This window comes from Abramis brama (assembly GCF_963993115.1).
Source record: "Abramis brama genome assembly, chromosome: 21".
In the NCBI taxonomy this organism is placed as follows: domain Eukaryota; kingdom Metazoa; phylum Chordata; class Actinopteri; order Cypriniformes; family Leuciscidae; genus Abramis; species Abramis brama.
In genome coordinates, this window is record NC_139983.1 from 30,316,924 (window position 1) to 30,333,501 (window position 16,578).

Consider the following 16,578-nt stretch of genomic DNA (forward strand, 5'->3'; position numbering starts at 1 on the left):
AGTTTGAAATTTTCTAATTGTATTTTATTTATTTATTCATTTTATTATTTAATTTTGTTTTATTTATTTATCTAAAAGGCATGAAATGGACTTCCTTATCTGATGTGTTCCACGTCACAGCTCAGATCAGTGGCTAGTGAAGAACTTGGGCATGTGTGAACATAATTTTCCTGCAGCTCCAGAGTAGTGATTACTAGTCACATGGCATTTTACCCATAAGGCGATTGGCTAAAAAAGTTCTGTGGCTCCATGAGCAAAGATGCCAAATTTCAAATCACATACCAGCCAATCAACTGCCATTGAGATAAGAGCGCTAATGGATAGTGTTCTTCGGGTATTACATACTTCCTTGCTTACAGTGGTCATTGGACAAGCGGCACTTTCACAAACCCTTGTGTTTTCCCTCTATAAATCCATGTATGATTCGAGCAGGCCTTTTCAGCTGGACTCACCTGTCTCTTCCTGTCTTTCGTTCTCTCTGCAGATGAGAGGATCTGTTCTCCTCCGTTTATGGTGCTGAACAGTGAGTGTGGCCCAGACACACTGGAGCAGATCGAGCAGCACGGTCTTACATTCCCTTTCAGTAAGTCTCACGACTCGCTCCTCTTCTTCTCTGAAACAGGAAGTAATGTTTAACCAAGGAATCTCATTATATAAATATCACTCTAAATGTGCAAAAATTGCTCTGCAAATTTCTGTGGCAAAATCCATTAATTTCAGTAGGAATGGGAAATTTTTGCATTAGGAAAGATTCAGTGAAAGATTTCTCCATGCAGATTTCACAACGGGTTCATGTTGGTCAAGCAAATTCACTGTACTGACCAAAATAAATCTGTTTGGGTTGAAAGACACTTCTGTGTGAGCTGCGCTTCATACATCCCTACACTACTGACAATGGACAAAGGACTTTTTTTGTCCTTGAAATTTCACAGAAAGTTCTCTAATGTGATCCATGTTTCCTGCGGGTCCTTAAAAGGTTTAAAATTCAGTTTGTTCAAATTGAATGCCATAAAAAGTCTTAAATATAATTTTGTGTGTTGTTAAATTTGAGGACAGAAAAACAGGAATCATGATAAAGCCTAATGTGATTTAATAAACGTTTCAAAGTCAGAATGCACATTCTACAGGATCGCGTTTCAGAGCAGTTCACAATCAATAAATAATGCACATTTATGCCAAGCATATATATAATATATTTATATTGTAATGTGTTGTAAGAGTGCATGTTTTATCTTCCTCATCTTTATGAATGAGCAGTTGGTAGTAATGCAGCATTTCAAAATAAGAGTTTACTCAGTAAACTGTATCTGGCTTTTAATTCAACATAAACTTGTGTGGCTGCTTTTTGGGCTGCCCTGTCATATGGAGGAAAGACTAAAAACATTGTAACACTTTTAATATTTAATTTAGTAGAATTTGCAAAGTATCTGAACAATCTTTTTTTATTGTCTTTTTAAAACAATTAATATTGTATCAGCAAAATCCAGTCCCAATCAACCTATAATTTGTTTGTATTGATAAATTAGAATGTAAACCAATTGCAATACATAAATGTATATTTTGGAGTATTTTAAACATGCAGTTACCCTGTTTTGCAGTTGTTTTAAGCAAAATAATGATTCTAAGATTGCATGAGTATGTTCTGTATGGACATATGGTATTCATTTTATTCGTGCAAGTCTTTAATTTGATTTTAAAAACTCTGCAGATACCCTGATGACAACACCTGTTTTTATTGACTCACTAAAATGCCATTAGGTTGCATTTCACAAGGATTTCACTGCATTAAAGGTTTATTAAAGAGTTGCATTATTAACTAAACTTAACTAGAGTGTTTTTTTCCTTCTCATCCTGCACAGTTTGCAAAACACGGGTTGCTCACGGAACTAACTCTCATGAGGTAATACTCTTTTCTAACTCTGTTTTTTTGTGAAATGTGACCACAGAGGTCATGAAATGCTAACACACCCACACAAAGCTTTGTATTAAAATCTAGTGAGCTGCCTACATGGGTAGCTACCTTTGAAGGCAGCATTATAAGTGAAATTTGGAAAGAACTCCACATGTTGACGACACAAACTAAACTCTTCCAGACCTCAGCTACACTACAGTGTTTGAGGGCGGGGCAAAGTAGATGTTGCAGGCAGCCAATGAGGACCATAGGCTCACATTATGCAAATTTGTTACAAGCCTATGTAGGTTTGTACAGGAAGTAAGTACTGGCAACTCATTTCAGGCAGTTCAGAATCAGTTTTTCCTTTTTGGGAGACTATAACTCTATTTCTCATGCACTTTGATCTTTAAAACTTTGCAGACCTTTTACACTCACACTACATGAAAGGTAATATCCAAAATTTGCACCAATGCAAAAAAAAAAGGTGTATTTATTACTTTGAATAGATAAGTTTAAGTTTTCTGTCTCACTGTGTTCCTCTGCAGATGGCTATAATATTCAACGCCGAGGACCTAAAGGACGTGAAGCCCCCGTGTGTCATTCAGAGTTTTATAAACCACAATGCTGTGCTCTATAAGGTGTTCGTGGTGGGAGAATCTCACACTGTGGTGGAGAGACCCTCACTCAAGAACTTCCCCTCTGGACCGTCTGGTAAACCTTCAGACCACACTTCAACTCTATAAATGTTATTTCAATGAAAGGCCGCTCCTGCGATATGGTTCGTTTCACAGCAACTGGACCTTCAGTTTGTTTAGGCATGATTTACGTTACAGCGTTCCCACTGTAAAGACTCTGATGCCTTTGCATAGCTGACTTTGCAGTGGAAACAGTGGATTGTGTTTTGCTCCTACCCTGTCAGCAGAAGTGCTTGCTGAAGTCGGGTTTCAGGCCGCTGTACGGGATGATCCGTTTGCATATGCCAGTGTTCTTGCAGTCCATGCAAACCAGTTACTGCTACTGGAAGAGCAACCTGTTGGTTTAATGCAAATTCATGAGGTCATATCTGCGAATTCATGAACCCATGCTGAACTCTGCAATGCACAAGTACACATGCACACACATATGTAAATTCACTCGTGCCTTTCCTTCAAGCAGCAACTGTTTAAAAGATTAAAACAAAGAAAAAGGGGTGGCACTGTGTTTCTAAAGACAGATCAGGTTTGTTTGTAATTTCTAAGAATCCCATGAAGGCATGATGAATTTGAGTTTGTAAAGTTCCTCGACAGGTAATCAGGGATTGTACCGCAGTACTATTTAGTTCTTTTAGATTTTACTTATCAAAAATTTTTCTGAAGAGACACGATCACTTTATCCCTTTCAAGTTAATAAATGTAATCAAATTAAATAATTAATATAAATAAATATTTATTATATATATATATATATATATATCGGCTACGCAACTGACACTTTTGACACTTCATAAAGAGAATCCACATGAATTGAGCGGTTTAGTCCATATTTTCTAAAGAAACTCGATCGCTTTATCCCTTTTCTCTTTAAGAGTTCATCTGCTAAAACACCTACTTTAATATAATGAAACATTTGTTATATATGCTATATTTATTTATTTTTAGTCTGAATACATAATTTAAATAGCTATCACTGGAGAAACGTTACTTTTTTCAGACTGGAATAATGTTTCTACACAGCCATTATAGAGCAATGTCGTGCATATTTTAATGCTATAAGAAAATATAAAAAATTAAATCAATTATAAATATTATTAAGGTTTATATATACATGTTCTAGTAAGATGTGTTTTAAAACGCATATGAATTTCTAAAGCCATATAATTCCTTCTTTCCTTGGTTCTATTTCTGGTTAAGACAAGCATTGTTCTCTTCAGAAGCATAACACAGTCGTGTTTAGAAGCTACACAGATGAAGAGAGGTTTTCTTGGGTTCAAAAAGATATTATCTTTGAGGATTAATAGAAGTCCATCGTAAATATTTGTGGTGTTTTGATGTCTGCAGATGTAAGGAAGTTGAAATGGTGGATTGCTCTCCCTTAATGAATTTCTCTACAGCCATTTGAGTGGGAGGTCATAAATCTCAGCATCCTCTTGGCACTCGATTTTTGTTTTTCCTCCTCCTCCTCACTGTCTCTTTCTCTCCCTCTCTGCCTGGCAGTCCTGAAGCCTTGAATCTCTCATCTGAACCACAGCTCTCTGCTGCTGTCTAGTGGCTCGCTGTGCACTTGCACTGTTACACTTTCACTTTTAGTCAACCGACTTTTTTGCATTAATTTGTTTGCTTTTTTTATGCCTTTACAGACAGAAAAGCGATTTTCTTCAATAGCCACAATGTGTCCAAGCCAGAGTCGTCCTCTGATCTCACATCTGTAAGTGGGCGTCCTGTAAAAATTGCAGTTCTTGCTAGTCAACCCCACAGTGTGGTGTTTTGGCAAAAGCTCTTTGTTCACTTTTGTTTGCATTTTGGACAGAGAGATAATGTAGAAGGTGTTTCCCAGCCTCCGAATGATGATGTCATCAGGGAACTGTGTAAATCTCTACGGGAAGCTCTTGGGGTTTCGCTCTTCGGTATCGACATCATCATCAACAACCAAACAGGCCAACATGCAGTCATTGACATCAATGCATTCCCTGGTGTGTATCTGTCCATGCAAACCTGTAACCCTGTAATCACAAGGCAACTCTTCAGGCAACATTTAATAACTTTTTATTTTGCGCACATACACTACCATTCAATAGACTGGGTTGGAAGTCTGTTATGCTCACCATTAAGCATGATGAAATTTTTTCAGGATTCTTTGATGAAAAGAAAGAACAGAATTTATTTAAATTATAAAACATGTCTTTACTGTCACTTTTGATCAATTTAATGGAACATTTCTGAATAAAAGTAATAATAATGATAACAAAAAAACCTACTGACCCCAAACTTCTTAAAAGATAAGGTGATGGTTGCTTGAGGTTCATTAGAATCTTTACAAAAATAGATAGATATCGGTCTCCCAAAAACGAATAAATTGCATTTGTGTCAATAACAAATATTTACAAGGTGATGAAAAGGAAAAATATGTTAAAGTTTAGAATTTTAGTTTTTGAAAAACATCAAAAAAGTTTTGCTTGTGAAAGTAATGCCATGCTTTCCTTAGATTTGGAATACATGTGAGTGTGTATATATATCTTATGTCTTGTATATATCTATGTTAAAGGTCCCATATTGTCATAAAGGTCACATAAAGGTCCCATAATTTCCTGGCTTTGTTCATGATAACAGAGGTCTAGGGGCTATGGAACTACCATATAAGTTTCAAAACAGTCAATCCACAGACAAATACACATAGCCTGCATAAAGTAGCTGAGCCTTTTCATGAGCCGTTGTGACTTCCGTATAAATGTGACGTCAGAACTACTCAGTCACCGCCTTCAGTCCCACCGCGAGCACTGCCCACCATCACGAAACTACATCATTGCACAGGCTTCCGAACAACATTAATATAAGAGAACAGTGGCTAATGTTTATTTATTCAGAAACGCCACAGCAATTAGTTCGACCTTAACCGTCTGTTCTGCGTATTTCACAAGTGACTGCTTCGTCAATCAGGCACAGTGCAATGCCGGTTTCTCAAAGAAGCTCAGTGTTGAGGAAAGTTACTTTTAAAAGTAATGCATTACAATATTGCGTTACTCCCCCCAAAAAGTAACAAATTGCGATACTTAGTTACTTTTTATGAAAAGTAATGCATTACGTTTTCTCACCTGTGCTGGTCTTGCTTGTTTGTTTTTTAATAACACCAAAAAAAGTTCTATTTTTGGCAAATGTTAAGGCCCTTTCACACCAAGAGTGAAATGAATAAGCCTCAGGCTGAAGGAAATGCATATTTATGCCTGTACAGTAGAGGGCGCCGCTCAAACAAACCTTTCAGCTGTGCTGCCATTCTGGATTAAAGAACAATAGGATACAGGAGAAGGAAGTTCAACACTCTTATTTCTGAATCTAATCTAAAGTCATTTTTGCTTATTAGTATGGTTGAATTAGATCATTGAAGGTCAGCAGCAAAGACATATTATAAAGTATGTTTGTGTGATTTAATATAGTTGATTATAAAAGTTTTGCGTAAAATTCTGAGATTGCATTTTACTGTTTTTATTCATTTTGAGGAATACTGAATGTTTTCATGCAAGTGAGATGAGTAAATGCATGTTCACATTTAGTCTAGAACTAAAATAACCATCATGTTTTACACAGCGAACACAACACCTCCTCACTTTATTTCTCTCAACATGGGGACAGGAGAGCTGTCAGTCAGTCAATGTGAAAAAGTAACTAGCGTTACTTATTTGAAAAAGTAACTTAGATATTTTGTTGTAAATTGAAAAAGTAATGCGTTACTTTACTAGTTACTTGAAAAAGTAATCTGATTACATAACTCAAGTTACTTGTAATGAGTTACCCAAGAAGCTACTCCTCAAAGATGCTGCAGTCCCTACAGTTCATAGTTTTACAAGTTTGCCTTGGGCATCAATTGCAGCATGTTCTCGCGTTCTGTGGGCATCTTTGCACATTTACCACAAGTACACCTTTTACATAAAAAAGTAACATTGTAAAAGAAATTGTAGCACGTCAACTTACTGTATCAGTAGGAAAGCAATAGTTATAGCTTACTGCATTTGGTGTCTGTCTGCTAACGTTACATTATAAAGCAGTTAAGTGTTTCAAAATCAGTGTATAACTAGCTATTAACGTACATATTTTGGAGATTTAAATAGAATTTGACAAAAAAAAGTTTGTTTAAATTAGCATTAATGTTAAATCTGAGTGCAGCATTGATGTAATGGTAATTATAATACTCTTACAATAACGCCGAAAGTAAGGAGGTGGTTGTTTGTCTCCTGTCGTCGCCAATTCGGGGTCTGAGTCCAGCTCGAACATATAAAGCCGGATAACATTTCCCTCAGCAATGTCCATCATTACAGGTGTTTTATTCACCTTACTTGTGAGCATCACCAAGCCACAGCATACATGACCCTAGTTACCTGTGGTTGGCCTGGCCGTGCGTCACTCAGAAAACAACAGGCCAATCAGAAGAGAGGCTCATGAATATTAATTAGAAAGGCCAAAATCGACCTGTTCTTAGCAGAGCTCCTGAGAAAGGAGCTGTAAAAATATATTGGGATGGTTTTTGGTACTTACACCGCAAATATATATTCTTAAGGACATCAAAACCTAAAATAAAACTTCAGAAACGTGTACAATATGGGACCTTTAAACATATTTTTTCAACATCAAATATGTTTTGAAAGTTATATCATGAAGTTTTCTTGGGGTCATACAATTTGACTGTATGAACTAATCTTATGTTGTATGGTTTTCTTCTACAATTACTGCATAAATATAATTTAGTAGCATAAAATCCCCCTTAAAAATACAAACTGTTAAATAAAAAGTTATTAAATTATATATAATTGTTAAACTAAAATATAGTACATTAATTTCATTGAAATAAAAAATCATGATGTATATCATCATGAAATATGTTATTTATCCATTATTGTTTTTACAATTCTTACTCTTTTCAGGATATGAGGGCGTTCCTGAGTTCTTCAATGACCTCCTCAACCACATCATCGGCATCCTCCAAGACCACGCCTCCAATGAGCCCTCAGCCCCGCCCCCGTCCGGCCAGCTGCCCGCTTTAGGAGTCCCTCCCCAGGAGTGCTGTGGCATGCTGGGTAAGGAGTCGGACAGCAGCCCCTGGATCGTGGAGGGGGACGGGGGTCTGAAAGGCCCTCGTCAGAGACTGGGCTGCAACACGGCCATGTCCCCCAACTTCCAACAGCACTGCGTGTCCACGATAGCCACTAAAGCCTCGTCGCAATGACTGTCCCGTCCCACGCCATCCTTCCCTGAACAAATTGTGAAGACAGAGTGAATAATATACAATAACAATAATAACTATTATACTGATAAAATAGTTCTGTAATCTAAAATAAACTATATTGGGAATCATAATGATGTTGATAAAGGGCATTGAATTCTATCTTCTATGCCTTTGCATATGTTTTTTTTTTTTTTTTTAATTAGATTTTTTTTTAGTTTTTTTTTTTTTAGTTTAACAACTCAGTACTGTAATGTGAACATTTGGGGAATCAAAATAGATCAGCATCTAAATCAGTTTTCACAGTGGATGATGGTTAAGTTAACACACTAGGCATGTTGGATGTTTAACCTGGACAAGGTTTTCTTTTGTTGCTGATGGAAAAGACTAACTGATATCAGTGTCTTTAATGACACCGAACACAAACACACCCAATAATCTAACAACCAGGACACCTAAAATGTCTTTGTGCTCTGTATTTAGTGGCAAACCTATATTGTGATGATCCACAGTGTATATCTTTGTGCAGCGTCTGCAAATCTGCTCCGTAAGCCGAACGAAGGCCCAGCGCGCAGCTCTTGTAGACCGTGTGCCACAGTGTTTGATCTTGTGACACTCCGTAATCTTTCCACAATGCTCCGGAAGACTTTCATCATCCTTCCATGAACATTGTGACACCTGACATTTTTCATGTGCATTTCAACACATCATATCACGAGGTGGTATATCAAGTGGGAGAAAAATCGAGTAATGAATTTCCAGGTGAACAGTGTCAAGTACAATTAAAGAGATAGTTCACCCCAACAATTATCATCATCGGAAGCTGTTCCAATCATGTATGAGTTTTTTTCTTCTGCTGAACCAAAAAGAAGATATTTTAAAGAATGTTGGTAATTGGGGTTGGTAATTTTTACTACTATGGAAGTCAATGGTTACAATTACAATGGTTACCAACATTCTTTAAAACATCTTTTTGGAACAACATGAGGGTGAGTAAACTACAATTTCATTTTTGGGTGAACGGTCCCTTTAATGTTTTTATTTTATTTTATTTTATATCTAGTTTTGTGAAAGTTTATACTAGCTAAAATTCTGCTATTATTTTAAAAATTCTTCTAAATTCTGTTGTTTGTCAGTGTCAGGTTTGGTTGGATGGTTGCAAGTCGAGATATTGACATTCCCTGTATGTGTGTGTGTGTGTGTGAGAGAGAGAGAGTGAGATGGTTTTTTTAGCAGACAGTCCTTTAAAAGTTCTAATGTTCTGTACATGATCCAGTTTTGAAAGTCATATGTATGACTAGGCTAACAGATTAGTACACACCCTTGAAATATTGGAACAAACTATAAGATGGATGTTCATGTATGTGTGTGTTGGGAGTATTTTTTCTTGTTCAAATTGCAAGAAAGGATACATCTCTTCCACAAAGGATTAAACACTTGGTTACCATTCCTGAGTTAAAAGGAAAATTAACAGATTTGTACAGTTTTGTTCATATTCCTCCGTTAAAAAATGAAATAATGGCTAGCTTGTTTGAAAAAAATCATTAATGAATACAAAGTATTTGTTTTATACATGATGTCGTTAGCAGAACATTTCATTTGGTTGCTGATTTAAATCTGACTGTATGTGAACTGCCATGAGGTGTGTTCCAAAATGTGTTTAGCACTAATTAATATCAATATATGTCATTAAAACCATCTGAACAATTTTTACATTAATTCAAATGTAATAAAGCCAAAACATGATTTGCAGCACTTGTTTGCATATACTGTAATGAAACCCTTAGACATTGCATTTACAAAAATGATTTGTTGCTAACAGTAGATTAGAAAAGTTTGTCTTATTTGTATTCATGTTTATGAAAGAAATCTCGCCCACTTAGTGCTCGTAAAGTGACTTGGATAACTCCTACACATTTGAAGACCAACAGAAAGCAGCTTGTTTTTGTTCACTGTGAGAGGAATGAATGTGCGGAGATATTTGACACGTCTTAATGTGGTAAACGAGAGCGGTGCAAATGGACTGCTGTCGTCAGCATCTGCTCCCATTCTGTTCAGTTTATATAAAGTGAACATTTAGCACCTTATGTTAATGCATTTCTTGTTCTGAAGGGGTCCATTTTTTAATGTAACATTTAAGAGTGATATTTTCATAGGTGTACCAAACTGTGTTTAAGATCTTTTTCTATAATAACTCCCTCCATTGTTATGGAATTCAAATTGAATGGTCATTGTCATTTAAATGCCATTTTTAAAGAATGTGAGCCATGTCGACTTCAACAAGAACTAGCTGGGGTTTTAGGACATGTAGTCTCTTGCTTATATCAAGAGAGTTGGGATTTGTTTATGTGTCTAATGAGGAGTTGTTCAGATTAAGGTTGTGTTTTGTATAACCGAAAGTCCTATGAGAGGTAGAGAGAATGACAGCCTTCAACACAGCTTTACCTTTTGTCTCTGTACTTTTGCCTTCATTGTGCTATCAAATAGAAAAACTCCTCACCTACTAAATTTTCTGTCTCTATCATTATTTATCGACATCTTCAAAGGTTTCGGGTCTCATTTAAGATTTTAGGCCCCCTTATTTGCATATTCACACACTAGGGCCATAACCCATCAAGACCATGGGTCAACATCTCTGGTTACTTGAGTGTCAATGTGACCATTATGCTATTCATATTATTCAGATGTGTCCATATGCTAGAACTGACCAATTATTGAGTTTTTAGCCCGTTTACTCTCACCTTCATGTTGTTTGAATTACTTTACAGTACCATGGGACACAAGTGTAATGGATGTTGAGTCCGTCTTGCTGTTTTTTCAACTGAAAAATTTGTCTGGAGAAGAAAAAAAAATTACATGTTATGGTTATTATAGTTAACTGAAGCAAAATAATTGCTTGAAATAAAATATTAAAAACTAAATTGATTTTAGCTGGTTGCTAAGACACGTTTCATATTTTCATTAAGTTTAACACGGTGTACTAAAATGACTAAAACTTAAAAAGTAGACTGTCATTCGATATTATAGGGTTAAAAAAAATATCCAGTCCCGTTTTTTGTAAACTCATTAAGGTCATTAAGAGTCCAGGCCTTACAGAGTTAAACTAGTGTAGTAGGCCCACGACAAAAGCTTTTAAACTGCCGTTTGTGCTAAATGAGCAGGCCATACACCGCTTACTTAGACCCCTTTCGCCATCCTTCTCTAGCTCGCCATTGGTCCTCACATTTTAATTCAACTCATCCTCACGATGTGATTGGCCACACTTTCTGTCAATCACAACCGCCGTTCGTGATTGGCCGGTCCCAGTTAACTAATGCGAAAAATCCATGTTCTCAGGTTTGATATGTCACTAGAGCAAAGCCACAGTCTGGTTAGAAGTAGAGAGAGTAGCTTGTATCCTCGCACATGTCACAAGTAGTACACGCTAGACTTTACAGCGTCAGAACAAAAAGCACTTGCCCTAACATTATGCAAACAGCCTAAAGTTATGCACTTCACTTGAATTGAAATATGTCGTCGATTGGTTTGTCTCTGGCCGGACGAAGCTTCGCTGACAGCGGACTGAGCGGATAAACGGGACTGAATGTGACGGCTCGACGCGTCGGTGAATGAAGAAGCATCGCTTCTAAGCAAAACACGTCCGAACATGGCTGACAGAACAGCTCCGAACTGTCATCTGCGACTCGAGTGGGTTTACGGCTACCGGGGACACCAGTGCCGCAACAACCTGTACTACACGGCCGCCAAGGAGATCGTGTACTTTGTCGCCGGCGTCGGAGTTGTGTACAACACACGGGAACACAAGCAGAAATTTTATTTGGGACATAACGATGACATAATCAGGTAGGCACATTCACGTGGATGTTTTGAAGGAAATTCATACAAATGCACGCCAACTACCACACTTAAAGTATAGTGAACTCAACGGTGCCGATGCATTCAAGCCAGTGTCAGGCTTGAGACGTTGCTGTATATTTATATTTAATGGCAAGATCGAGTAAGTGTAGAGAGATGGAGGTGGAGGTTGTTAGTCTGAGGCGCTGTCCAGCACGCCAGGCTCCTGAAGGTGATCTCCGTCACGCTCAGCGATCACGCGATCACCTTCACGAGGCTCGCGTGCTGGACAGCGCCTCAGCGGAGCAACTTACGGGACTTGCATTTTGTCAACGCTATTTTTTATTTGTTGGTCTGTGTAAATATATACGCCAGGCGTACGTTGCGTCGCGTCTCACTGTTTTGCTGGCAAGTTAAAAGTAGTTTAACTTTGAAAAAACGCGTCTGGAGACATCCGCGTTTTCTATCATTTAGTTGCTCTCGGTCTGGCTGTTTATAAGTCTTATATTAGTCACGATAGGCTATTTTAAATACTAAACGTACGATAACATTTACCGTTTTCGCGAGCGAAATTCAGTCATTTCAAAAGGAATGAACGCTAACGTAAATTTATTTTTACAGACTGTGATGACGCGTTTTAACGGTCATCAGCGTCGTAAATCGTAAACATTTTTTTTTATAAATTATGTACATTTATAACACTATTATACTTTGTATCGTATTACCTTTGCATCAAAAAAAAAAAAAAACTAGTTAACGCTGCTGTTAGGTTGTTTTTAATAGCCTACAGCGCTGTGGGATGACGGTAAAATTTACATCTTTAATTCTCTCTTCTGACTGCCGTTATCAATCTCTCTATTTTTCCCTCTTTTTAAAGTTGTGAAAACACTATTGTGGAGTTTTTATTTTGCTATTTGAGCAAATTGGAACACAAATTTTTTTTTTTTTTAATGTAGTCTCTCATTCACCGCTATAGAAGTTTACCCAACTATGACGACTTCCGCTTCTGAGAAACCCGGAAATGTGAAAAGGGTCAATACTTTTGCATATACTGTTGAATTTTTTCTCAAACATACACATTCCTTATTCACATTTCTGAGGGGCCTGTACAGAAGAGTTTGTGAACACGCTACTTGAAATGGAATTGACCCGCAGTTCCAAGAGTGATCATATTTACTATAACAGCACTGTGCAGGGAGTGCAAAATGGAAATCCCAGAGTGGATCTTGAAGAGCGATTGAAGAACACTGAGTTCTGTCTCTCCACTCATATACAAAGTTCCAGTCGGCTTTCACTCTGTACTTTGCCATGCTTCTGTTCTGATCTCATGGAAAACGTAACTATTTTATGAGATGGCAAGTTCGAATGAATTGACACTACCCCTAACCCCACACCTAAAGGCCCGTTCACACCAAGAACGATAACTATAAAGATAGCCAGCTCGAGGATGGATTCTGATTGGCTGTCAATGTTTTTATCATTCATCAGCTGGAAAACATCTCTAAAAGAGATCCCAACATTATCGTTCCTCTGTGCCGTTATATAGCTTTGGTGTGAACTGCTATTCTTTTATATTTAGAATGATTTTTGGAACTATATCTTTACCGTTATCGTTATAGTTATCGTCCTTGGTGTGAACGGGCCTTAAGCTGTCACTGGAGCATAAGCAGAGCGTCCAAAAATGTACAAATGAGAAACAAATTCATACAAATTGCCATGAGATTGTGTTGTCTATTTGGTACACAACTGCTCATGTGAATTGCTATTTATTTAATATCATTTATTAACTGCAACTATAATTTGTTACTGTAAATACAAATTATAAATATCTACAAGACCTGTTTAGCTATATAGGTTAGCTTTAATTCATTAGCTAATTTAATATTATCCAATAATCTTAACAACTAATTGTCATGAAATGACCTCTATCTGAAGTCATGATATTGATGTATGTTCTCTTAAATTATAAATAATGATCATCCAAGGTTTATCCACGTTTAACCTTAATAGTAACTCAGTTATTTATAGCTGTATTCATACGCATCATGTCAAGGTGCTTTCAGCTGATGGTGAAGACATTATGATTCAGTCACATGATCATCAAGGTTATGGCATCCTACAGGAGTGTATGTGTGTCTGTGTGTTTGTGTGTTGTTACGTGTGTGGTGTTTTAGTGAGAGCTTGAGGGGGTGGCGTTCTGCTTCGCCGCCGGTCATCTGCCTCAATTCTCTATTATTAATTAGGTGAGAGAGTAACTGACCTTGGCTACCTTGCATTTGTGTGAATGCGTGAATGGTTTGGTGAACACATATGTGTGCATGTGCTGCATAAAAATGTATAAAAAGAAACATGATCACATTGCAATGTTCTCAGACTTATAAAATTGGTTCAAATGCAAAATATGTGACCAGACACATGCATTTACTCCCTCCTTGTATGTCCTCGGTGTGCATTTTTGTGTCAAATGTCTCATAGGGACTCATCCATCTCTGGTTACTTCAGTATTAGAATGTGACCCAATGCCTGACTTTCTGGGTGGCTGTATTTGCTATTCATGCATATCAGATGTGTCCATATGCCAGCAGTGCCCTATTATTAAGTCATCAGCACAGGTATCTTAATACATAGAAGTCATAAGTGATTCATATGCCAAGCATACAAATACAGGATTATTCATACATTCAGTTCAAGACAAATGGATAAACAGAGACTGAGAGAAAGATATTAAAAGATATTAAAACATAGAGGATGCCAAAAGCAGCAATAACTCTATAATGTCATCAGCATACTCTGTTCTAGTGAAGAAAATGAATAAGGCAAAGAAGGGAATTACTATGAATAAGACAATCTAGAAATATGAAACCTTTTCTTAAGGTGATGATACACAGGGCAACTTTTTGAGCAATGTTGCTGAGCAATCTTGCCGAGCGATTGTTTCTCGGGCACTTTCCCATTGAAAATGGGCAATACATTTCTATCTGGATAATTTAGATTGGTCGTGGGCCTTGTGTCTCATCTGGTTGCCCGTTGATGGCAACATTGCTCAAAAAATTGCCCTGTGTATCATCACCTTTATAGTGTGATGGCTGTAAAGAATATATTCTGGTCATATTCATTTAACGAAAGAAAAAGAAAAAAGAAAGTATATTATGCATAAAGAAAATAATTTTTTTTGTATTATCATATTATTTTCATAGTAATTCAGCAAGTTCTCCCATTTTTAAGACTGATGCATCCTGATGTTTTCCTTTTGAGTTTACTTGTATTTTGTATCGGAACACACATTTGTAAAAAAAGAAAAGAAAAATGAAATATTGAAATATTAAATACTGAAAAAAAAAAAAATATATGAAAATTTTCAAATTAGGATATTATTTATTGTAAAGTATTTATACTGTGTTGTACTCTTTTAATAAAGAATAATAAAAAACTGTTCCTAGTCAAGGGTGCATTATAATGATTACTATATTTGAATAAAAATGATATGTGAATCTAATGTGAGATCAGGTTTCTAAGTAGAAATATTATACATTGTTCAAATGCCAGATCAAATACAGGTATTTCTTGTATTGGCTGTTGACATGGGGTCGGTAGTTGATGGTGGAGTTGGTTTGTATCCTCTGTTATTTGCCCTTGAGTGGAATGCTCAGTGGGAGGTGGAGGATGGAGCCCAGAGCTGAGCTACAGATGTTGAACAGCAGCTTGTGTGTGTGTGTGTGTGTGTGTGTGTGTGAGAGAGAGAGAGAATGTGAGACCCTCTCATACCTAACAGACGTGATTCTGTTTATATCGTACTGTGAGTTGGTCTAAATCAACTCCATTAAGCAAGCTGTGCGATCATGCTGTTCTGTGCTGAAAACTGCTGATATATGTCCCCATTTTTGTAAACGTTACATGACAACATTCACCCATGTAAGCACTAACATAAATGCATAAAATATTAAACTTTGAGCTGAAACAAGCATATCTCCTTATGTTTAAAAGTTATTTACTCAGCCTTGTCATTCCAAACCCTTAAGATATTCTTTCTTTCATGGATCGATGTAGTTAATATGCAGAATGTCCTTGCTGGGGGTGGTATGACAAAATATATTAGTGTATCGATAGAGATCTTGGTACATTGTGTTGTGGGATGTAAATATATCCATGTAGTGCAGGACTTATTGGTTATTGACGCGTTAGAGCAGTAAAGATGCATGCATGAATGAGAAAAATAAAGCACGAGACATGCTTGATGTTGAAGAGGTATTAAGGTAGGATCATATCACATTTACCGTTGTTTAGCAAATTTTTGCAAGCAAAGTCATTTCAGTCGGCCAAAAGATTTCCCCACGCAGATTTCGCAACGGTTCAAGTCAGTCGAATTTGCCGTGTTGACCAACAGAAAGATGCTTGGTTTGAAAGTGACACCATGCGATATTGAATTCAGTTCTCTTGTGCACCTTATTAAACTTGAATGGTCAAATAAACAAATATACATTTTTGTCAAAAATGCCTATCATGGCAAGTATTCACATAAACAGAGTTGGTTATGTCTTAAACAGTGAACATAAACAGTTGGGAAATAAATTAAAAGTGTTTCAATGTATTGGATCAGTGCATTAAAGTCACAGCAGCCTAATGCATCTTAAAATGTTATCGTGAAAGAAAAAATAACTCGTATTGGAAAATAAGATTTTGGTCATTTCGCCCACCTCTATGTTGCTACTCTTTAAAAGAATAAAACGTGCATAGACTAATTTATTGAGACATTTATTGGCCCTTTTTGTCCTTTTAGAGCTCCAGTTCCCATTCACTTTCTTTCTATGGAAAAGAACAGCCAGGACATTCTCTTTTATCTCCTTTCATGTTCTTCAGATGGAAGATAGTCATACGAGTTTGAAACAACATTAGTGTGAGTAAATTATTACAGAATTTTATGGCTTAAACAATGTCTTGAAACA

General features: G+C 36.8%; 2 protein-coding genes across 6 annotated transcripts in view; both read left to right on the forward strand.

Moving 5' to 3' along the window:
- Positions 1-10,309, forward strand: part of itpk1b (inositol-tetrakisphosphate 1-kinase b) — a 48,655-nt gene extending 38,346 nt beyond the window's left edge. For 2 of the 4 annotated variants that reach the window (XM_084097454.1, XM_084097453.1), the window contains exons 6-11: positions 485-583; positions 1,860-1,900; positions 2,440-2,605; positions 4,230-4,297; positions 4,400-4,562; positions 7,503-10,309. In XM_084097454.1, coding sequence (XP_083953580.1) covers positions 485-583; positions 1,860-1,900; positions 2,440-2,605; positions 4,230-4,297; positions 4,400-4,562; positions 7,503-7,804 — 839 coding nt within the window. In that variant the 3' untranslated portion in view covers positions 7,805-10,309. Of the gene's footprint in view, positions 1-484; positions 584-1,859; positions 1,901-2,439; positions 2,606-4,229; positions 4,563-7,502 lie in introns of all 4 variants that reach the window. The other 2 variants (XM_084097451.1, XM_084097452.1) reach the window with 1 other exon arrangement.
- Positions 10,310-11,141: 832 nt separating this feature from the next.
- The window catches only part of eml5 (EMAP like 5), a 117,269-nt gene continuing 111,832 nt past the window's right edge, over positions 11,142-16,578 (forward strand). For both annotated transcript variants that reach the window (XR_014603980.1, XM_084097060.1), the window contains exon 1: positions 11,142-11,644. Coding sequence is in view for 1 of the 2 variants with exons in the window: in XM_084097060.1 (XP_083953186.1) it covers positions 11,448-11,644 (197 nt within the window). In the remaining variant the exon portion in view is untranslated. The remainder of the gene's footprint in view (positions 11,645-16,578) is intronic.